The sequence below is a fragment of the Scyliorhinus torazame genome, chromosome 18, assembly GCF_047496885.1.
Source record: "Scyliorhinus torazame isolate Kashiwa2021f chromosome 18, sScyTor2.1, whole genome shotgun sequence".
NCBI classification, from domain to species: Eukaryota; Metazoa; Chordata; class Chondrichthyes; order Carcharhiniformes; family Scyliorhinidae; genus Scyliorhinus; species Scyliorhinus torazame.
In genome coordinates this window covers 96,477,028-96,500,810 of record NC_092724.1, presented here as the reverse complement: position 1 = coordinate 96,500,810, position 23,783 = coordinate 96,477,028, and the positions used below count along the sequence as shown (strand labels likewise).

Sequence of the window (23,783 nt, the reverse complement as noted above, 5' to 3'; positions counted from 1 at the left end):
TCGGGAACTCCAGCTGGTCCAAAAAGTGCATCATTCCCTCTTTCTCCTCCGGGGGTTGGGACTTATACAGCCTCTCATAAAATGTCTTGAACACCTCGTTCACTTTCCATGCTCTCTGCTCCATCTTTCCCGTTTCGTCCCTAACTCCTCCGATCTCTCTCGCCGCGCCCCTCTTTCGAAGTTGTTGGGCCAGCAGCCGGCTCGCCTTTTCCCCATATTCATATTGTATTCCCTGTGCCTTCCTCCACTGCATCTCCGCCTTTCCCGTGGTCAGCAGGTCAAACTCCGTCTGTAGTCTTCGTCTTTCCCTGTATAGCCCTTCATCTGGGGCCTCCGCATACTGCCTATCCACCCTCAGAATTTCCCCTACCAATCTCTCTCTTTCTTTACCCTCTTGTTTCCCCTTGTGGGCTCTAATGGAAATCAGCTCTCCTCTAACCACCGCCTTCAGCGCTTCCCATACTACCCCCACCTGGACCTCCCCACCATCATTGACCTCCAGGTATCCTTCGATGCATCCCCTCACCCTTCCGCATACCCCCTCATCCGCCAGTAGTCCCATATCTAATCTCCAAAGTGGGCGCTGCTCCTTTTCCTCTCCTCGATCCAGATCCACCCAATGTGGAGCGTGATCTGAAACGGCTATAGCCAAGTACTCCGTTCCTGCCACTTTCGGGATCAGCGCCCTTCCCAAGACAAAAAAGTCTATCCGGGAGTATACTTTATGGACGTGGGAGAAGAAGGAAAACTCTTTCCCCATCGGACTAGCAAATCTCCACGGATCTACCCCTCCCATCTGCTCCATAAATCCCTTAAGCACCTTGGCCGCTGCCGGCCTTCTCCCGGTCCTGGATCTGGACCGGTCCAGCCCTGGGTCCAGCACTGTGTTAAAATCCCCCCCCATTACCAAGCTTCCCGCCTCCAGGTCCGGGATACGTCCCAGCATTCGCTTCATGAATCCCGCGTCATCCCAGTTCGGGGCATATACGTTCACCAGCACCACCGCCTCACCTTGCAATCTGCCACTCACCATCACGTACCTGCCCCCACTATCCATCACTATGGTCTTAGCCTCGAACGATACCCGTTTCCCCACCAGTATTGCCACCCCTCTGTTTTTCGCATCTAACCCTGAGTGGAATACCTGTCCCACCCATCCTTTCCTCAGTCTAACCTGATCTGCCAATTTCAGGTGCGTCTCCTGGAGCATAACCACGTCCGCCTTCAGTCTCTTTAAGTGCGCAAACACCCTTGCCCTCTTAATCGGCCCATTTAAACCTCTCACATTCCACGTAATCAGCCGGGTTGGGAGGCCATTTACCCCCCCCTTGTCGACTAGCCATCCCCTTTTTTCCCCTCTAGCTTGATTGCTCCCCCCATATTGCTTCCGGGAGTCAGCTAACTCTGGCTGACCTCGGCTTCCCCCGTTTATCCTTTGACCTCCCTGCGTGAGGCCCCCTTCCTTCCTGCGCCCTTTTTCCCGCCTCAATTTCCATAGCGCGGGAAAAAACCCGCGCTTCCCTCTCGGCCCCACACCTAGTGGCGCAGTTCCCTCATTCCCCTTCCCTGTCCCCTTTTCCGCCGGCGCCCACATTTCTTCGTGTGTCCCCCCTCGGGGGGGGGGGGGGCGGGATTCCCCGTCCAACATTCTTACGTATTAGCCCTCCCCTCTCCCCACTTTACATTTCTGTGCCACCACCTCGCTACCTCTCTCCAGTCATCAATTTCTCAAGTCTAGTCCAATTTCTCTTTCTGAATGAATGTCCATGCCTCCTCCGCCGTCTCGAAGTAGTGGTGTTTGCCCTGGTGTGTGACCCACAATCCTGCCGGCTGCAGCATCCCAAATTTGACTTTCTTCCTATGGAGCACCGCCTTGGCCCGATTGAAGCTCGCCCTCCTTCTCGCCACCTCCGCACTCCAATCTTGATATACGCGTATCATCGCGTTCTCCCACTTGCTGCTCCGTGTCCTCTTAGCCCAACTCAGGACCATCTCCCTGTCCCTGTAGCGATGGAACCTCACCACTATTGCTCGTGGTGTTTCCCCTGCCTTTGGTCTTCTCACGAGGACCCGGTACGCTCCCTCCACTTCCAGGGGGCCCGTTGGGGCCTCAGCTCCCATTAGGGTATGGAGCATCGTACTCACATACACCCCAGCATCAGCCCCCTCTGTCCCTTCAGGGAGACCTAAAATCCTTAGATTCTTCCTCCTCGAGCTTTCAATGCACCTCTTATGTAGTGCCTCGTGCGTCTCCGTTTTTACCACCAGGCCCTGTATCTCGCCTTCGTTCTCGGCTGCCTTTGCCTTCACTCCACGGAGTTCCATCGCCTGGACCTTTTGTGCTTCCTTCAGTCCCTCGATTGCCAGTAACATCGGTGCCAGCACCTCTTTCTTGAGCTCCTCCACACATCGTCGGAGGAACTCCTGCTGTTCCGGGCCCCATACCATCTGGGCTCCCTCGGCCGCCATCTTGCTTCTCCCTTCTCTTCCCTGCCGCTGCTCCAGAGGATCCTCCGCAATCTGGACATTGCTGACACTCCTTTCCATCCACACCCGGGGGGGACTTCTTCCTTTGTCACCTCACACTGGGTTTGGCCGTAAACGATTTCCGTTGGGGCTCCCGATAAGAGCCCAAAAGTCTGTTGAAACGGGAGGTGCCGAAGCGTGCGGCTTAGCTGGTCATCGCCGCAACCGGAAGTCGTTGCTATCTTTATTAACAAACCACAAGCTGTGAGTATGTTTCTTGTATTGACCAAATGACCACACAACCAGTATGTTAGTTCAAAGGACAGTTTATTATTAAACACAAGACTTATCTCTATGTGCAATGATACACACGGCTACGCATTAAACTACACCTATCAACTAAGATGACCTTTACTTAACTTCTGGGTGACCGGCTCTGTGCGGGTAGATAAGGCCTTTATCGGAATCCTCACGCGAGTCAGCTGGAAATCGTCAGGTTCGTCTCGGCTGCGCCTCGTCTCTCAGGTAGCGATCGCGGGTCTTGAACTTGGCTGGTCATTATGCTGCAATTGGTGTGGGCACAGGCTGGTCCCAAAAGAGACGGATCCATGGTGCGCAGGGCCTCTTATCCTTCTCCTCTTTCGCGCCCTTTTGGGCAGTCTCAACTCAGGATCCAATGGATCGATAGGGTCTCGATCACCCTAATCGATACTGGCCAATTAGAGACGGTACCTCGATGGCTGGGCGGGTCCTAGTTACCATTGTCCCAAGTATATATGTCTTTCCAAATAAGGAGAGGTGGCGCCGGTGAGTCTTGCTACTGTTGCTATTCCTTAATTTGAGTCTACTGTCCTGGGGAAATCGGTGGTTGACCTTTAATAGGTGCAAGTTTCAGTTCGGTCTGGTTTTCCTTTGCCCGACTGTGTCCCGACTTGACCACAATTTCCATTATCCTTTTGCGGGCGGCCATTTTAGATGCCACTCCCTACACACACACACACACACACACACACACACACACACACAGACCCCATGCACACGCACACACAACCCCCCCCCCACACGCACCAACCCAACACATACAGCCCCCCACACACACATGCAATTCCACCACACTAGCATACTCCCACAATATACACACACATACAAACACCCCTCTCACACACCCCACCCACACACCCCGCCCCACACGCATACACCCATACACACACACCCCCCACACACACCCCACCCATGCACACCCATACACACACACAACCACCTAACCCACACACACACACACCCCCACCACACATATACACTAACAGCCTCTAAACACACCCCTACACACACCCACAATCATCAACCCCCCCACACACACATATACACCACACACACACCCACACTCCCACACACACACCGAGTCTCCCACACATACCGAGACCCCCACACACATACACCCACACACATACACTCACACACATACACACCCCCCCAGATCCCCACCCTCCCCACATACACAACACCTGCCACAACCAATCTCTCTCTCCCAGTTCAGCATTGTTCAAGCATTCTCTCAGTGTTTGAAGACTGACACAGGAAACATTCGGGAAGAATCTTCAAGAAGCTTGCGCAAGTGCACACAGGCTACAGTTGTGTTCAAGCCGCAGCAGCAGAACAAGAATTTCAACAAAGATATTTTTTTTCCAGAGAACTAAATAACTGCCTCTACCTCTGTTTGAGGCAGGTCCCTCCCTTCCCGCCGCTGAAGACATACCACAGCAAGTCTCTCCTCACAGCTTGGTGCGAATCCACTACTTTCTGCATTTAATTGACCTCAAGATTAAAGATTTATCCAGAGAGTTGTCTCTGGGAGAACCAGAAGTCCTACCACCTTGGACATCTAATCCGTTATGAAGCACAGGGGCCGGATTCTCAGTTTCTGAGTCTACGTGCTGACGCCAATGGAGAATCCATGGACTTTCAAGTCAGAAACATCGACGCCATACCTGCACCGATTCTGCTACCAGAGAGGGGCGAGCACCGGCGCCGCGTAGAACACCATCGAAACCCACAAAAAACGGTGCGGGTATCGCCGGGTCCGTGATGGACATTCACAGGGCTGACAAGCTGCAGCCACGCTTAAACTATACACCCCCCACACACACACACTGATTGGGGCCGAAAAGTTGGGACAGGTTGTGCTGGAGCGCCAATAAAGCTGATGGGTCGGCTGGGGCCAGAGGGCACCCAGGGTGTTGCCCGGGGGGGGGGTCATCAACACGACAGAGGGCACCAGATTTAAAGCGGGATGTCAGCGGCATGCGCAGCTGGCTGGCTGTCTTGCCAGCTGCGGTAATGGTGTTGCATACCCGTTCACCCTGACCCCACAGCCCACTTCCTGGCCACGCCACAGGCCTGGCAGAAGCCCCTCGGCCAGCGGCACGGCTGTCGACGAGGTATGGCGGTGCTGAACAGTGTCCATACGCCCTCTCTCGCTCTCTCAGCAGCCACCATGTCAGGTTCACGATATGTGAGAGCACATGTGGCCCGCGGCGTCGGGAACCCGGCCCATCAGAGGCAGAGAATCACGGGTGGACCCACTAATGATATGCACACAGTGTTTCAACTACGCGCGGCGTGTGTGGCATTGATGCCGTTTTCAGGGAGGTGGAGCATTACGATTTGGCGTCAAACCAGCACCTGCCATGATTTTTCTGTCTGGAGCTATTCTCCGCCTGATCGCACACCCCGATTTCGGAGTCGGCCAATGCAGAATCCCGCCCCAGGTCTTTTAAGCAAAGGTTTGGACAACTCTGCTTTGAAAACATTCTCACTGTTTCCAGTCGTTACTTACAAGATACAGATACAAATAAAATATGTTGTTTGTATGTGTCAGATTGCTTACCAGCAATTGTTTTACCGTGACACTACTTATTGTCATTGGGTCCTGGTGTAAATAATTATATATGAATTTATATGAATCATATACATTTGGTTTTATATTAAACATCATTTTAGCATTGTTTAACTTAAAACTTGATTTAAATTCTTGAAAGAGCTTTCATCACGACACAGGTTGAATGTTTAAGCAAAGTGCAACAAACTCAAAGATTCCAAACAATGAAAATATTTATCTCACAATGAATTAACCTTCCAATCACCTACCTCTCAAGATTCTTGATTTTTCTGATATTATTACCATATAGTTTAAGCTCTGTAATTTCAGAATTATTGTCCAAATTCTCAATTTCTTCTATGGAATTACAGGACAGGTCCAAAATCTTAATTCCAGGCAACTGTAATAAAATGATTTGAAGGATTTCTGAATATACTCCATCCTTTGCATAACTGTAAATAAAGGTACATTGCAATACCTGAGCCAGATATGAGAAAATTGGATGTTACATTTTGGAACTCGGGCAGATCAATTTTGATTTCCAGCAACCTGCTGTGATGAATGTAGAAATTGATATCTATTTCTTATTTGTGGCAGTAATGATATTTCAAAATCCATGGTTTAAAATACATACAGGCAGTTTATCTGCTGAAGCTGTCATTACTGAGTCATAAAGTGTGAGGTCATGATTGATTCCAACTTGATTACAGATAAAGATCAAATGGAGTAGTGTTTAGAGATTCTCTGGCGTGTGGATAATTTGTGAGGGGAGTGGTGTTTAGTCCTAGTTAAGCAGGTTATGGAATGTAGTGGGATACAGATGATGTCAATAATGGAAGGAGCCAGGTCTGTCTGCAGCTTTGCAGTTTGCCATAGGATTTGAGTCTGACAGAAGAGAAGGATGTGAAATTAAACAGCAGTTTTGACAAATGATGATAGGTTGAGCAGATGTGTACTGAATCTGCTCTTGAAAGGAACTCTCTTCAAAGATTGTGATGAAATTATTATACATTGTATTTTCAGCGGGAGTGGAGTGGGGGAGGGGCTTTGACTTGTTGGGCAATTTTGGCGAGGCACATGAGTCTAGATTGTTTGTTTGGTCGCGGGAAGGGTTTAGCTGCTGCGATAGGAACTCTGCAAGCTCGGGGGCGAGGAGGTATGCTGGATGGGGGACTGTGGAAGGAAGGGGCAGAGAGCTAACAGTGACAAGAGGATTTTCTTTGTCTCATCCTTTGGGTGGTGCTGGTGGCCATCTTAGGTGGGCCTGTGACCTATGAATTTGCAATGGAGTGATGATTCATCATGGTGATAGTGGCTGACTCGAAGGTGGGGGGTGAGAGCCCCCGACAAGGCTAATTGCCTGGAACGTGGGGGGCCCGGAGGGGGCCAGTGAAAAGAGTGAGAGTTTTCTCTCATTTAAAGACTTTGTGGTCCGATGTGGTGTTTTTACAGGAGATCGTTCCAAGCCAAAGTCGTTGGCCCCTCCTGGGATGGCGACGGTGCTTTCCACATTAATGGAGGAGACAGGGGGTGCAGACCCGTGGCACTTTATGCACCTTGGGGGTGAGGAGTTCTCATTTTTTACCCCAGTGCACTAAGTATACTCAAGGGTAGATTACTTTGGCATGGGTAGTACTCTTCTCTCCGGGATGAAGAAGATGGAATATTCAGCTGTGGTTATCTCTGACCATGCTAACATTTGGTAGACCTAGTATTGGAGGCAGGCCAGATGCAGCATATGGGATGGATGTAGGGCTATTGTCGGATATGGGGTTCTGCGGGAGGGTTTAGAGAGACATAAGGGATTGTGTGCAGTTCATTGAGAATGGGATGGCCTCGCCCTCTACTTTGTGGGAGGCGTTGATGGCGATGATTATGGGGAGATCATATAATATAAGGCATGCATGGACAGGTAGGGTAGGAAGGAGTGGCAGAAGTTAGTTGATGAGGTCTTGGGAGTGGACCATAGGTATGAGTTGGGCACTCCGGAACTCGTGGCATGCAGGAAAAGGCTGCAAATGCAGTTTGACATGCTGTCCACGGTTAGGGCGGTGCGTCAGCCAAGGTGTTTGAGAGGGGTGGTGCTTGTGTATGGGGAGAAGGTTGGCCATCTCTTGGCACACCAGCTAAGGCAGCAGGAGGCTGCTAGGGAGATCATTCAGGTTGGGGATTCAGAGGGTAGGCTGGTTTCCACCCTGGACAAGGTGAATGGGGCATTTCAAGCCTTTCATGAGAAGCTTTATAGGTTGCAGCTGCCAGGGGACGAGGTGGGAATTACAGAGGTTTCAAGAGGCCCTGGAGTTCCCCAAGGTGGGGGAGGAATTGCAGGAAGGGCTGGAAGCACCACGCTGGGTTTGGAGGAGGTTCGAACAGTATTGGGACAGATGCAGACTGAGAAGGCATCGAGGCCAGATAGGTTCCCAGTGGAATTCTGGAAGAGGTTTGTGGATCAGCTGGCTCCATTATTGATGGGGTTCTTTAATGACTCTCTGCACGGGACCCCCTCCCTGAGATGCTTGGGCAGGCATCCATCTCTCTTCTCCTGAAAAAGGATAAGGATCCCACAGAGTGCGGGTCGTATTGCCCAATTTAATTTCATAATGTAGATGCAAAGCAATCTACATGCAAATGCAAATGTAGGCCAAGGTTCCAGCACTGAGGCTGGCAACCTGTCTCCTGGAGCTAGTTGGGGAGACCAGACGGAATTTGTAAGGGGCCGAAAATTGTCATCCAATGTGAGGTGACTGCTGAAATTGGATCTCACTCCAGTAGCTGGGCCAGAACCTGAGATAATTGTGTCGTTGGATGCAGAAAAGACATTTGACAGTGTCGACTGAAGGTGTCTCTGCGGTTTTGGCGAAGTTTGGGTTTGGCCCGAGGTTTGTGTCATGGGTGAGTTTGTTGTATGAGGTTCCTTCTGCCAGGGTTCGTACTAACATCATGAGGTCGGGGTCTTTTCAGTTGCAGAGGGGAATGAGGCAGGAGGGTTCTATGTCTCGCCATCTGCTCGCTTTAGCGATTTAGGCACTAGCCATTGCCCTGAGGGCCTCAAACAAGTGGAGCGGGATAGTTAGGGGTGATGTGGAACACAGGGTGTCCTTGCATGCAGATGATCTTCTGTGACATATAGAAGATAGGAGCAGCAGGAGGTCTTTTGGCCCTTCGATCCTGCTCCGCCATTCATCACGATCATGGCTGATCACCCAACTCAATTGCCTAATCCTGCTTTCTCCCAATAGCTTTTGATCCCATTCTCCCCAAGTGCTATATCTAGCCGCCTCTTGAATATATTCAAAGTTTTAGCATCAACTACTTCTTGTGGTAATGAATTCCACAGGCTCACCACTCTTTGTGTGAAGAAATATCTCTTTATATCTGTCTGAAATGGTTTACCCTGAAACCTCAGACTGTGACCCCTGGTTCTGGACACACCCATCATTGGTAACATCTTCCCTGCATCTACCCTGTCTAGTCCCGTTAAAATGTTATAAGTCTCCATAACGTTCGATCCCAGCTCTGGGTCACTATCCATGTGGAGTTTGCACATTCTCCCCGTGTTTACGTGGGTTTCTCCCCCACAACCCAAAAGATGTGCAGGCTAGGTGGATTGACCACACTAAACTGCCCCTTAATTGGAAAAAATGAATTGGGTACTCTGAATTTTTTTCTTTCAATTCTTCTGAACTCCAGCGAGAACAATCCCAACTTAGTCAATCTCTCCTCATATGACAGTCCCGCCATCCCTGGAATCAGTCTGGTAAACATTCACTGCACTCCCTCGAGAGCAAGAACATCCTTCCTCAGTGAAGAAGACCAAAACTGCACACAATACTCCAGGTATGGCCTCACCAAGGCCCTGTACAATTGCAGCAATGCATCCCGGCTTCTACACTCAAAACCTCTCGCAGTGAAGGCCAACGTACCATTAGTCTTCTTTACTGCCTGCTGCACCTGCATGCTTACCTTCAGCGACTGGTGCACAAGGGCACCCAGGTCCCGCTGCACACTCCCCTCTCCCAATTTACAACCATTCAGGTAGTAATCTGCCCTCCTGTTTTTGCTTCCAAAGTGAATAACCTCACACTTATCCAAATTATACTGCATCTGCCATTGATTTGCCCACTCGTCCAACCTGTCCAGATCGTGCTGTAGGATCCCTTCATCCTCGTCACAATTCACCCTTCCACCTAACTTGGTATCATCTGCAAACTTTGAGATGTTACATTTTGTTCCCTCATTCAAATCATTAATATATATTGTAAATAGCTGGGGTCCCAGCACCGATCCCTGTGGTACCCCACTAGTTACTGCCTGTCAATTTGTAAAGGACCATTAATCCCTACTCTTTGTTTCCTCTTTGCCAACCAGTTTTCTATCCACCTCAATATACTTCCCCCAATCCCATGCGCTTTAATTTTGCGCAATAATCTCTTATGCGGGACTTTGTCAAACACCTTCTGAAAGTCCAAATATACCACATCAACTGGCTCCACCTTGTCAACTGTACTGGTTACATCTTCAAAGAATTTCAACAGATTTGTCAAGCATGATTTTCCCTTCATAAATCCATGCTGACTCTGACTGATCCTGATGCTGCTTTCTAAATGTTCCTTGATAATAGATTCAAGCATTTTCCCCACTACCGATGTTCAGCTTACTGGTCTATAATTCCCTGCTTTCTCTCTACCTCCCTTTTTGAATATCGGAGTGACGTGAGCTACACTCCAATCTGCAGGGACAGTTCCAGAGTCTATGGAATCCTAGAAGATGACCACCAATGCGCCCACTATTTCCAGAGCCACCTCCTTAAGCACTCTGGGATGCAGATTCTCAGGCCATGGGGATTTATCTGCCTTCAATCCCATCAGTTTTCCCAGCACCATTTCTCTATTAATGTTGATCTCTCTCAGTTCTTCCCCTTCACTAAACCTTTCATTCTCCAGCATTTCTGGTAACTGATTTGTGTCCTCTTTTGTGAAGACAAAAACAAAGTAAGTATTCAATTGCTCAGCCATTTCTTTGTCCCTTATTATGCATTCCCCTGTTTCTGTCTCTAGGGGGCCTACATTTCTCTTTACCAATCTCTTTCTCTTCACATATCTATAGAAACTCTTAGTGTCAGTCTTTATGTTCCCTGCAAGCTTCCTTTCGTACTGTACTTCCCCCTTCTTAATCAATCCCTTCATCCTTCTTTGATGAATTTTAAACTGCTCCCAATCCTCAGACCTATTATTTTTCTTGGCCAATCTGTATGCTTCTTCCATGGATCGTATACTATTTCTAATTTCCTTTGTAGGCCATGGATTGGCCCTCTTACCCCCTTTGCTTTTCTGCCAGACAGGAATGAACAGTTGCTGTAGTTCCCCCATACGTTCCTTGAATGTTTGCCATTGTCTATCTACTGTGCTCCCTTTAAATAACTCTCCCCAATCTATCAAGGCCAACTCACGCCCCATATCCTCATAGTTCCCTTTATTAAGATTCAGCATCCTAGTATCTGAATCAACTACTTCACTCTCCATCTTGATAAAAAATTCTAGCATGTTATGGTCGCTCATCCCCAAGGGGGCTCGTACAGCCAGATTGGCAATGATTCCCTTCTCATTACACAGTACCCAGTCTAAGATGGCCTGCTCTCTAGTTGGTTCCTCCACATATTGGTCAAGAAAACCATCCCGTATACACTCCAGGAATTCCTCCTCTACGGCATTGTGGCTAATTTGATTTGCCTAATCTATGTGGATTAAAATCACCGATAGTCCCTTATTACAGGCATCTCTAATTCTGTGTTGGTTTTTTTTGTTATTGATTGTTGTTTATTAATTGTTCATAATTGTAAATTGTTAACATTCTATTGTGTGTTTTATTGCAGGAACCTTGAGTGCAAAGGGAGAGGAAAGTGTTTTGTGAATCCATATTTATTCCCAGTTAGAACAAGATCACTTTAAGTGTGATCACAGCTGGCATAGGAAAACAAACACTTGATGGTACATGCACTATTGAGCTGTGTCTTTTCTAATCAGCTGCCAGCTCTAAAATCAGTGCCTGCCTTCCAAAGCTTTTGTTGCAAATTTCATGGTCATATTTTCCTCTTCTTTCTGTTACTTCTAGACATAGTAAGCAATCCTTGGCTCATAATCACTTGCTTTCCAAGGAACTGATCAGCAAGTTGCTAGTCCTTCCCTCTCACTTCAACACTTCACTGTAAACCAGCCAATAAACTTTGCTCATGTTAACAATCAACATGGATTTTTTACATGACATCAGATGTGGTCATCTAGTTTCGTGTTTAATGCCATTCCCAACCTCACCACTGCAGTTTGGGGGTCTATATATGACAGCCACTTATGTCTTTTGCCCCTTGGTATTTCTCAACTCTACCCATACAGATTCCACATTGTCAGAGCTAATATCCTTTCTCATTACTGTGTTAATTTCCTCTTTAGCCAGCAGTGCCACGCCACCACCTTTTCTTTTATGCCTGTCCTTCCTAAATACTGAAAACCCGAGGACATTCAGTTCCCATCCCTGGTCACCCTGCAGCCATGTCTCCGTAATCCCAATTATATTATACCCATTTATATCTATCTGCGCAATTAGTTCATCCACTTTATTGCAAATGCTCCGTGCACTAAAGCTTTAAGTTTGTCTTTTTCACATTGTTTGTCTTGCTCCCAATATTTTTCTCTATTGCCCTGTTTGAATTTTGCCCTTGGTTTCTCCACCTATCACTTTTCTTCTTCACTTTTCTACCTTTTGTTTTTGTACTTACTCCCTCTTTCTCTGACTCCTTGCATAGGTTCCCATCCCCCTGGCATATTAGTTTAAACCCTCCCCAATTGCCCTAGCAAATAGACATCAGTTATATGTGAAGGGCCCGGGGCCAGCTATGGGAGGCATAATGAGTATACTGAAAAGCTTTGGCTCCTTCTCTGGATACAAGTTAAATTTAGAGAAGAGCGAGTATTTTTTGGTCAATACTTTGGGGAAAGGAACTCAAAAAGGACAATGCCCTGGAAACGGAGATAGCGAGATTGGTGGCAACAAATGTGAACCTAAAGGGGAAGGTAGAAGACCAGGAGAACCGTTTGCAGCACCAAAATCTGAGGATTAGAAATCATAGAAACTATAGAATTTACAGCGCAGAAAGAGGCCAATCACCCCATCGAGTCTGCACCAGCCCTTGGAAAGAGCACCCTACTTAAGCCCACAGGTCTACCCTATTCTCGTAACCCAGTAACCCCACCTAACCTTTTTGGACACCAAGGAAAATTTAGACCGGCCAACCCACCCAATCTGCAATACTTTGGACTGTAGGAGGAAACCGGAGACCCGGAGGAAACTCACACAGGCACGGGGAGAATGTGCAGATTCCACACAGACAGTGACCGAAGCCGGGAATTGAACCCAGGTCCCTAGCGCTGTGAAGCAACAATGCTAACCACTGTGCTACCGTGCCATCCCTTCCGACAGGCCGCAGGATAGTAAGCCTGCCGGAAGGAACCAAAGGCAGGAACCCTACAGACTAAGTAGTCCAGATGCTGGGAAACCTGGTGGGAAGGGACAGCTTCCCCAGCCTGCCAAAGATAGGCAGAGTCCACTGGTCACTCCGGCCAAAACCAAGGGCCATGGAACAGCTGAGGGCAATTACGCCAAGATGCATCGGTACCAGGACCGGGAAAGAATCCTGCGCTGGGCCAGGCATAATGCAAATGCTCCATGCACTAAAGCAGAGCCTCTAAGTTCTGTGACAGCTGCAACTGAGAGGGACACCAGATTTGGATATACCAGGAAATTGGGGCAGACCTGGCCAAGCTCTGGGTGGGGTTTAACAGAGCAAAGGCGGCCCTGTTCAAAAAGTGGGGTGAAGCTAGAGATGCTGTGCCCAGCCAATCTATGGGTCACTTTCCAGGGCAGAGAACACTACTACAGAGAACGCCCCTGCGGATACGGATGAATTTGTCCAAGAGAACGGGCTGGGAAGGCAGCAATAGGAGCAACAGTGAAACAATCACCTGGAAAGACGGAAACGCTCACAGGCAATTTGCATGGGAGTATACCGTCTCACTCTGAACCTGAGAGCTAAAACACAGAAATGAGGGCGTGAGGGCAGCAGAGCACAGGAGAGGGTGAGGAGGAGGAAGAGGGGGAAGAAAAGTAGCGGGTGAAGGATTGGCTTAGACCAACCCCAGGAGGAGGTGGCCACCACACATTTGGAAAGCTAGTACCAGGAGGTACTAGTGAGGAGGGGCCACGGCGCATCTCCAGCCGGAGTGAGAGTGCTTGGCGACAGGTGATGTACACATCACCAGCCAGGGGATAGTTAGGGGGGGAACGGAAGTGAGGACAACAGTAGGGAGGGGGTGAGAGGCCGACCATAGAAAAAACAAAGGGACAAGTGGCTGGCTACAACAGGCTGCACATGACAACGAGAAACAAATTGGCACCACAGACAGCCTTGGAGAGTCCCCAAACAAAGGGGAACCCCAGAGTGCAGGGGCTCACCCACATGGTGTATAGACAGTTGGCGGCCATGTTTGGCAGCCCCATGACAAAGGGAAACCCCGGAGCACAGGAGCCCATTATCATGGTGGGTACTGTGACCGCGGCATCTTGGTTGGCCCCCTAACAAAGGGAAACCCCAGAGTGCAGGGTCGCATCCACAATGTAAGATGGTTGATCCCGCAGGGGGGGGGACAGAACAGAAAACCCTCATCAGAATAGTCACCTGGAAAGTCAGGGGACTTAATGACCAAGTGAAAAGATCCAGAGTCTTTGCTCACCTGAAAAGTATGAAAGCAGACATAGTCTTCCTCCAAGAGACATACCTTTTTTAAAAAATATATTTTATTGAAGTTTTCCAAACAACGATTTTCCGTTTTTACAACTTAATAAAGGAATATACATTAAACGTTATTTAAATAATATATTAAACTAACAACAGATAGAAAAAGAAATAAACAAAAACAAGAACACGGAATAATCCAGGTCAATCCCCCAGCTTGGTTTGACCTGGACCCCCACCACCTTTGAGATCACTCTTGCCACACCCTCCCAGAACTCATGCAGTGCCGGACACGACCAGACCATGTGGGTGTGGTTCTCCGAGCTTCCCGAGCACCTCCCACACCTGACTTCCACCCCAAAAAACCTGCTCAGTCTTGCTCCCGTCAATGCGCTCTGTGTAGAACCTTACATTGAATCAGGCTAAGCCTGGCGCACGAGGACGAGGAATTTACCATACTTAGGGCATCTGCCCACAGACCCTCCTCAATCTCTTCCCCCAGCTCCTCTTCCCATTTTCCCTTCAGCTCCTCTACCATCGCCTCCCCCTCGTCTCTCATCTCCCTGTATATTTCCGACACTTTACCTTCCCCAACCCATGCCCCCGAAATCACTCTATCCTGGACCCCTTGCGTCGGGAGCCGCGGAAATTCCCTCACCTGTTGCCTCGTAAATGCCCTCACTTGCATGTATCGGAAAGCATTCCCTGGTGGCAACTTATATTTTTCTTCCAATGCTCCCAAACTCGCAAACGTCCCGTCCACAAACAGGTCCTTCAGCTTCCTAATTCCTGCTCGCTGCCAACATTGAAATCCCCCATCTATCCTCCCCGGGACGAACCTGTGGTTATTCCTTATCGGGGACCACACCGAGGCACTCGTCACTCCACTATGTCGTCTCCACTGCCCCCAGATCTTCAAGGTCGCCACCACCACTGGGTTTGTGGTGTACCTTTTCGGGGAGAACGGTAGTGGCGCCGTTGCCAGCACTTTTAGGCTCGTTCCCTTACAGGACGCCATCTCCAACCTTTTCCACGCCGCACCTTCTTCTTTCCTCATCCACTTACAGACCATCGACACATTGGCGGCCCAATAGTAGTCACTCAGGCTCGGCAGTGCCAATCCCCCTTTGTCCCTACTGCACTGCAGGAACCCCCTCTTTACCCTCGGGGTCTTTCCTGCCCCCACAAAGCTCATAATGCTCCTGTCTATTTTTTTGAAGAAGGCCTTTGGAATCAGGATGGGGAGGCACTGAAACACGAAAAGAAACCTCGGGAGGACCACCATTTTGACCACCTGTACTCTGCCCGCCAATGACAGGGGCACCATATCCCACCTCTTAATGTCCTCCTCCGTCTGCTCTACCAATCGCGTCAGGTTAAGTTTATGTAGGGTTCCCCAGTGCCTGGCCACCTGAATCCCCAGGTATCGAAAATTCCTTGCTACTCTCCTCAGCAGCAGAGCATCTATCCCCCTGTCCTGTTCCCCGGGGTGCATCACAAAAAGTTCGCCCTTTCCCATATTTAATTTGTATCCCGAGAACTCTCCAAACTCCCTGAGTATCTGCACTACCTCTGGCATTCCCTCTACTGGGTCCGCCACATATAGCAGCAAATCGTCTGCATATAGTGACACTCGATGTTCCTCTCCTCCTCTAAGCACCCCCCTCCACTTCTTAGAGTCCCTCAGCGCTATGGCCAATAGTTCAATTGCCAACGCGAACAGTAACGGGGACAGGGGGCATCCTTGTCTTGTACCCCTATGTAATCAAAAGTATCCCGATCTTTGCCTGTTTGTAACGACGCTTGCCACCGGGGCCGCGTACAAGAGTCTAACCCATCTAATGAACCCCTCCCCGAACCCAAATCTCTTCAGCACCTCCCACAATTAATCCCACTCCACCCTATCGAATGCCTTCTCTGCATCCATCGCCACCACTATCTCTGCCTCCCCCTCCGGTGGGGGCATTATCATCACCCCAGCAACCTTCGTACATTGGCATTCAATTGTCTCCCCTTAACAAACCCTGTCTGGTCTTCATATACCACCCCTGGGACACAATCCTCTATCCTTGTTGCCATCACTTTGGCCAGCAGTTTGGCGTCTACGTTTAGGAGGGAGATGGGCCTGTATGACCCGCATTGCAGCGGGTCTTTGTCTCGTTTCAGGATTAGCGATATCGTCGCCTCCGACATTGTCGGGGGTAATGTCCCCCTTTCCTTAGCCTCATTAAAGGTTCTCGCCAAAAGCGGGGCCAACAGGTCCATATACTTCCTATAAAATTCCACCGGGAACCCATCTGGTCCTGGGGCCTTCCCTGCTTGCATGTTCCCAATTCCTTTGATCACCTCATCCACGTCAATCTGCGCCCCCAGACCTGCCACCTCCTGCCCCTCCACCCTCGGGAACTCTAGCTGGTCCAAAAAGTGTATCATTCCTCTTTCCCCTCCGGGGGTTGGGACTTGTACAGCCTCTCATAGAATGTCTTGAACACCTCGTTCACTTTCCCTGCTCTCTACTCCATCTTTCCCGTTTCGTCCCTAACTCCTCCAATCTCTCTTGCTGCCCCCCTCTTCCGAATTTGTTGGGCCAGCAGCCGGCTCGCCTTTTCCCCATATTCATATTGTATCCCCTGTGCCTTCCTCCACTGTGTCTCTGCCTTTCCCGTGGTCAGCAGGTCAAACTCCGTCTGTAATCTTCGTCTTTCCCTGTATAGCCCTTCGTCTGGGGCCTCCACAATATTCCTATTCACCCTCAAAATTTCCCCTACTAATCTCTCTCTTTCTTTACCCTCTTGTTTCCCCTTGTGGGCTCTGATGGAAATCAGCTCTCCTCTAACCACCGCCTTCAGCGCTTCCCATACTACTCCCACCTGGACCTCCCCATCGTCATTGACCTCCAGGTATCTTTCGATAAATCCCCTCACCCTTCCGCATACCCCCTCGTCCGCCAGTAGTCCCATGTCTAATCGCCAGAGTGGGCGCTGGTCCCTTTCCACTCCTAGTTCCAGCTCCACCCAATGCGGGGTGTGATCTGAAACGGCTATGGCCGAGTACTCCGTTCCTGCCACTTTCGGGATCAGTGCCCTTCCCAAAACAAAAAAGTCTATCCGGGAATATACCTTGTGGACGTGGGAGAAAAAGGAAAACTCTTTTTACCCATCGGTCTGGCGAATCTCCACGGATCTACTCCCCCCATTTGCTCCATAAACCCCTTAAGCACCTTGGCCGCTGCCGGCCTTCTCCCGGTCCTGGATCTGGACCGGTCCAGCTCTGGGTCAAGCACTGTGTTAAAGTCCCCCCGCCATTAACAAGTTTCCCACCTCCAGGTCCGGGAGACGTCCCAGCATTCGCTTCATGAATCCCGCGTCATCCCAGTTCGGGGCATACACGATCACCAGCACAACCGCCTCACCCTGCAATCTGCCACTCACCATCACATACCTGCCCACACTATCCACCACTATGGTCTTAGCCTCGAACGATACACGTTTCCCCACCAGTATTGCCACCCCTCTGTTTTTCGCGTCCAACCTTGAGTGGAATACCTGTCCCACCCATCCTTTCCTTAGCCTAACCTGATCCGCCAACTTCAGGTGCGTTTCCTGGAGCATAACTACGTCCGCCTTCAGTCTCTTTAAGTGCGCAAACACCCTTGCCCTCTTAATCGGCCCATTTAAACCTCTCACATTCCACGTGATCAGCCGGGTTGGGGGCCATTTACCACCCCCCCCCCCCTCATCGCCTAGCCATCCCCTTTTTTAAACCATCTCCTCACCCAGGTCTCACGCACCCGTCTGTCCCCCAGACGGCGCCCTCCCGTCCCGACCACCTCGTCTCGTATCAGCTCCCCCTTACTCTCAGCAACAGCAACCCAGTTAATCCCCCCCCCTGATCCCCCTCTAGCTTGATTACTCCCCCCATATTGCTTCCGGAAGTCAGCTAACTCTGGCTGACCTCGGCTTCCCCCGTTCATCCTTTGACCTCCCTGCGTGTGAGGCTCCCTTCCTTCCTGCGCCCTTTTTCCCGCCATTGTTTCCATAGAGCGGGAAACTACCCGTGCCTTCCTCTCGGCCCCGCCCCTAATGGCGCAGTTCCCCCATTCCCCTTCCCTGTCCCCTTTTCCACCGGCGCCCACATTTCTTCATGTCCCCCACATCGGGGGGGAGAAAAATTCCCCGTCCAACATTATTATACATTAGCCCTCCCCTCTCCCCACTTTACATTTCTGTGCCACCACCTCGCTACCCCTCTCCGGGCGTCAATTTCTCAAGTCTAGTCCAATTTCTCTTCCCGCATAAATGTCCATGCCTCCTCCGCCGTCTCAAAGTAGTGGTGTTTGCCCTGATGTGTGACCCACAATCTCGCCGGCTGCAGCATCCCAAATTTGACTTTCTTCCTATGGAGCACGCCTTGGCCCGGTTGAAACTCGCCCTCCTTCTCAACACCTCCGCACTCCAGTCTTGATACACGCGTATCACCGCATTCTCCCACTTGCTACTCCGCATCCTCTTAGCCCAGCTCAGGACCATCTCCCTGTCCCTGTAGCGATGGAACTTCACCACTATTGCTCTTGGTGTTTCCCCTGCCTTTGGTCTTCTCACGAGGACCCGGTACACTCCCTCCACTTCCAGGGGGCCCGTTGGGGCCTCAGCTCCCATTAGAGTATGGAGCATCGTACTCACATACACCCCAGCATCAGCTCCCTCTGTTCCTTCGGGGAGACCTAAAATCCGTAGGTTCTTCCTCCTCGAGCTGTTCTCCAGGGCTTTCAGCCTTTCTGTGCACCTCTTGTGTAGTGCCTCGTGCGTCTCCGTTTTTACCACCAGGCCCTGTATCTCGTCTTCGTTCTCGGCTGCCTTTGCCTTCACTCCACAGAGCTCCATCGCCTGGACCTTTTGTGTTTCCTTTAGTCCCTCGATTGCCAGTAACATCGGCGCCAGCACCTCTTTCTTGAGCTCCTCCACATATCGTCGGAGGAACTCCTGCTGTTCCGGGCCCCATACCATCTGGGCTCCCTCGGCCGCCATCTTGCTCCTCCCTTCTCTTCTCTGCCGCTGCTCCAGAGGATCCTCCGCAATCTGGCCACTACTGTCGCTCCTTTCCATCCACACCCGGGGGGACTCCTTCCTTCGTCACCTCACACTGGGTTTGGCCGCAAAAAATTTCCGTTGGGGCTCCCGATAAGAGCCCAAAAGTCCGTTGAAACGGGAGGTGCCGAAACGTGCGGCTTAGCTGGTCATCGCCGCAACCGGAAGTTCTCCAAGAGACATACCTGAGGGAGAAGGTCCGACTGTGGGTAAGAAACGGCTGGGTGGGACAGATGTACCATTTTTGCTGCGGGACAAGAGCTAGGGGCTAGCCATACTGCCTCATAAGAGGAACCCTGCTCAGCTGGCGATTAGCAGCACCACCCAGCGTTGCAGACTACCGTGTCCGACCTGTTGGAATTTCTCCAACTCGGGAAAATCAAATTTGCTATCCGGAAGTCGGAAGAGGGCTCCAACAAGACGTGGGAGCTATGCACAAATATGTTCCAGGACCTATTTGTAGCCAACAGCCAATAAAGCAGAGGGAGAGGAGGGATCCAGAGATGGGCCACAAAGCACAAAGGAAAGGGAAGGAGGAAGGGGAAGGAGGAGGGAGGAAAGGTCGACAGCAGAAGTTCGAAAACACAGCCACAAAGGAAGGACCCAAAAGCTGGGTCAAAAGTTTTCAGGGCAAGACAAAAGTGTATATACATACCGACCACACCTTCTCTGGGTGGGAGAGGGGGAATAGAAACTTGTAAATGTGTTTGGTAGATTAGGGTTGGACTATTGTTATGTCTTATATCTGTTACTGTATGACTGTGCTCTCTACAGTGTGCTCATACACACTGATATTCAATAACGAAATGCCAATAAAAACATTTTTTTTTTTTTTAAATGAAAAATCTATTCATTTAGCCCCCAATGAGTTGATTCATCATGAATGGAGAAAAATAATTCAATGTTCAACAAAGTGAGCTGTGTCTACTGCTTAAATGCTTAAACTATGGGCCTTTAAAGACTTGCCTTGGTAAAGGATTGGTCCATGAGGAATGAAGATCTTTGAAAATCAGAAGCACTAAACTGTGGACATTATCCAGAATGTATTTGCACTTATTTCATGAAATAAAACAGATTTTTATAAGAAGAAAGTTTAATAAGGAACAGTGGATGCTTACCTTTTCAAACGTATGTATCTTTTTAATTCCTTTTCCATGTAGGTCTAACATGTTGCCACTCCTGCATCCATCCAATTTTTCTACTGAAAACTTGTAAAATAATCAAGAGCCAATTAATGGAATATCAGTGATGCACTGCAGTAACTCACACGGCTCCTTAGACAGCATCTTCCAAACCCACAACCACTACCACCTAGAAGGAAAAGAGCAGCAGATACCTGGGAACCCCAACACCTGGAGGCTCCCCTCCACATCACTCACCACCCTGACTTGGAACTATATCACCGTGCCTTCACTGTCGCTGGGGCAAAATCCTGGAACTCCCTCCCTAATAGCACAGTGGGTGTACCTATACCTCAAGGACTCCAGCAGTTCAAGAAGGCAACTCACCACCACCTTCTGAAGGGCAACTAGGGATGGGCAATAAATGTGGCTTAACCAGTGACACTCATATCCCGTAAGCGAATAAAAAAGTTGAGAGAATGTGTGGGCATAGTGGGTTAGCCACTGACCTATCAGTTTGGTTCAAACTGGTTAAAGTATCCTCCCTTTACTCACTATAAAGAGGGTAGGTGAAACGAGTTTTAATAATTACAACATGTGAGTATCCTAAAGTATGAGGGTGCCCTCCTTAGCAATCTCACTCAGAGAAGGAGTTGTCCTTTACATAGATGATAAGGAAAGCCTTAGGAATAACACCTATTAGACTGCATTTGTTGGAGGGCATGAATGAAACAGCTGTATATGTAAGGGTTACTTGTCATGTGTGTGAGAGAGAGGGAGAGAATATTAAGATTCGGTGAGCATCAGATTTTCATCAATTTTTGCATTTATTGACGTACTTGTATGTTACCTCGGCTGCAATCTAACAAAAACGAATTCACTTTTGTATTTTCCCCTTGGCTCAGGTTGTTTTCCTTGCAATATGGGGGGAGTAATCAAGCTAGAGGGGGATCAGGGGGGGGGGGAATTAACTGGGTTGCTGCTGCTGAGAGTAAGGGGGAGCTGATACGAGACGAGGTGGTCGGGACGGGAGGGCGCCGTCTGGGGGACAGACGGGTGCGTGAGACCTGGGTGAGGAGATGGTTTAAAAAAGGGGATGGCTAGTCGACGAGGGGGGGGGGGGGGTAAATGGCCCCCCAACCCGGCTGATCACGTGGAATGTGAGAGGTTTAAATGGGCCGATTAAGAGGGCAAGGGTGTTTGCGCACTTAAAGAGACTGAAGGCGGACGTAGTTATGCTCCAGGAGACGCACCTGAAGTTGGCGGATCAGGTTAGACTAAGGAAAGGATGGGGGGGGACAGGTAATCCACTCAGGTTTGGACGCGAAAAACAGAGGGGTGGCAATACTGGTGGGGAACCGTGTATCGTTCGAAGCTAAGACCATAGTGGTGGATAGTGGGGGCAGGTATGTGATGGTCAGTGGCAGATTGCAGGGTGAGGCGGTTTTGCTGGTGAACGTGTATGCCCCGAACTGGGATGACGCGGGATTTATGAAGCGAATGCTGGGACGTATCCCGGACCTGGAGGTGGGAAACTTGTTAATGGGGGGGGGGGGGACTTTAACACAGTGCTTGACCCAGGGCTGGACCGGTCCAGATCCAGGACCGGGAGAAGGCCGGCAGCGGCCAAGGTGCTTAAGGGGTTTATGGAGCAAATGGGGGGAGTAGATCCGTGGAGATTCGCCAGACCGATGGGTAAAGAGTTTTCCTTTTTCTCCCACGTCCACAAGGTATATTCCCGGATAGAATTTTTGTTTTGGAAAGGGCACTGATCCCGAAAGTGGCAGGAACGGAGTACTCGGCCATAGCCGTTTCAGATCACGCCCCGCATTGGGTGAAGCTGGAACTAGGAGAGGAAGGGGACCAGCGCCCACTCTGGCGATTAGACATGGGACTACTGGCGGACGAGGGGGTATGCGGAAGGGTGAGGGGATGTATCGAAAGATACCTGGAGGTCAATGACGATGGGGAGGTCCAGGTGGGAGTAGTATGGGAAGCGCTGAAGGCGGTGGTTAGAGGAGAGCTGATTTCCATCAGAGCCCACAAGGGGAAACAAGAGGGTAAAGAAAGAGAGAGATTAGTAGGGGAAATTTTGAGGGTGGATAGGAAGTATGCGGAGGCCCCAGACGAAGGGCTAGACAGGGAAAGACGAAGATTACAGACGGAGTTTGACCTGCTGACCACGGGAAAGGCAGAGACACAGTGGAGGAAGGCACAGGGGATACAATATGAATATGGGGAAAAGGCGAGCCGGCTGCGGGCCCAACAACTTCGGAAGAGGGGGGCGGCGAGAGAGATTGGAGGAGTTAGGGATGAAACGGGAAAGATGGAGCAGAGAGCAGGGAAAGTGAACGAGGTGGTCAAAACATTCTATGAGAGGCTGTACAAGTCCCAACCCCCGGAGGGGAAGGAGGGAATGATACACTTTTTGGACCAGAGTTCCCGAGGGTGGAGGGGCAGGAGGTGGCAGGTCTGGGGGCGCAGATTGAGGTGGATGAGGTGATCAAAGGAATTGGGAACATGCAAGCAGGGAAGGCCCCGGGACCAGATGGGTTCCCGGTGGAATTTTATAGGAAGTATATGGACCTGTTGGCCCCGCTTTTGGCGAGAACCTTTAATGAGGCTAAGGAAAGGGGGACATTACCCCCGACAATGTCGGAGGCGACGATATCGCTAATCCTGAAACGAGACAAAGACCTGCTGCAGTGCGGGTCATACAGGCCCAACTCCCTCCTAAACGTAGACGCCAAACTGCTGGCCAAAGTGATGCCGACAAGGATAGAGGATTGTGTCCCAGGGGTGGTACATGACGACCAGACAGGGTTTGTTAAGAGGAGACAATTGAATGCCAATGTACGAAGGTTGCTGGGGGTGATGATGATGCCCCCACCGGAGGGGGAGGCAGAGATAGTGGTGGCGATGGATGCAGAGAAGGCATTCGATAGGGTGGAGTTGGATTATTTGTGGGAGGTGCTGAAGAGATTTGGGTTCGGGGAAGGGTTCATTAGATGGGTTAGACTCTTGTACGCGGCCCCGGTGGCAAGCGTCGTTACAAACAGGCAAAGATCGGGATACTTTTGATTACATAGGGGTACAAGACAAGGATGCCCCCTGTCCCCGTTACTGTTCGCGTTGGCAATTGAACCATTGGCCATAGCGCTGAGGGACTCTAAGAAGTGGAGGGGGGTGCTTAGAGGAGGAGAGGAACATCGAGTGTCACTATATGCAGACGATTTGCTGCTATATGTGGCGGACCCAGTAGAGGGGATGCCAGAGGTAATGCAGATACTCAGGGAGTTTGGAGAGTTCTCGGGATACAAATTAAATATGGGAAAGAGCGAACGTTTTGTGATGCACCCCGGGGAACAGGGCAGGGGGATAGATGCTCTGCCGCTGAGGAGAGTAGCAAGGAATTTTCGATACCTGGGGATTCAGGTAGCCAGGAA

At 50.1% G+C, this 23,783-nt stretch overlaps 1 protein-coding gene across 5 annotated transcripts in view; it reads right to left on the bottom strand.

The window, feature by feature from the left end:
• The window catches only part of LOC140395380 (uncharacterized), a 242,299-nt gene that overhangs the window by 193,170 nt on the left and 25,346 nt on the right, over positions 1 to 23,783 (bottom strand). For all 5 annotated transcript variants that reach the window (XR_011936169.1, XM_072483075.1, XM_072483074.1 and 2 more), the window contains exons 3-4: positions 20,335 to 20,424; positions 5,614 to 5,744 (exon numbers count right to left, since the gene is read on the bottom strand). Coding sequence is in view for 4 of the 5 variants with exons in the window: in XM_072483075.1 (XP_072339176.1) it covers positions 5,614 to 5,744; positions 20,335 to 20,424 (221 nt within the window). In the remaining variant the exon portion in view is untranslated. The remainder of the gene's footprint in view (positions 1 to 5,613; positions 5,745 to 20,334; positions 20,425 to 23,783) is intronic.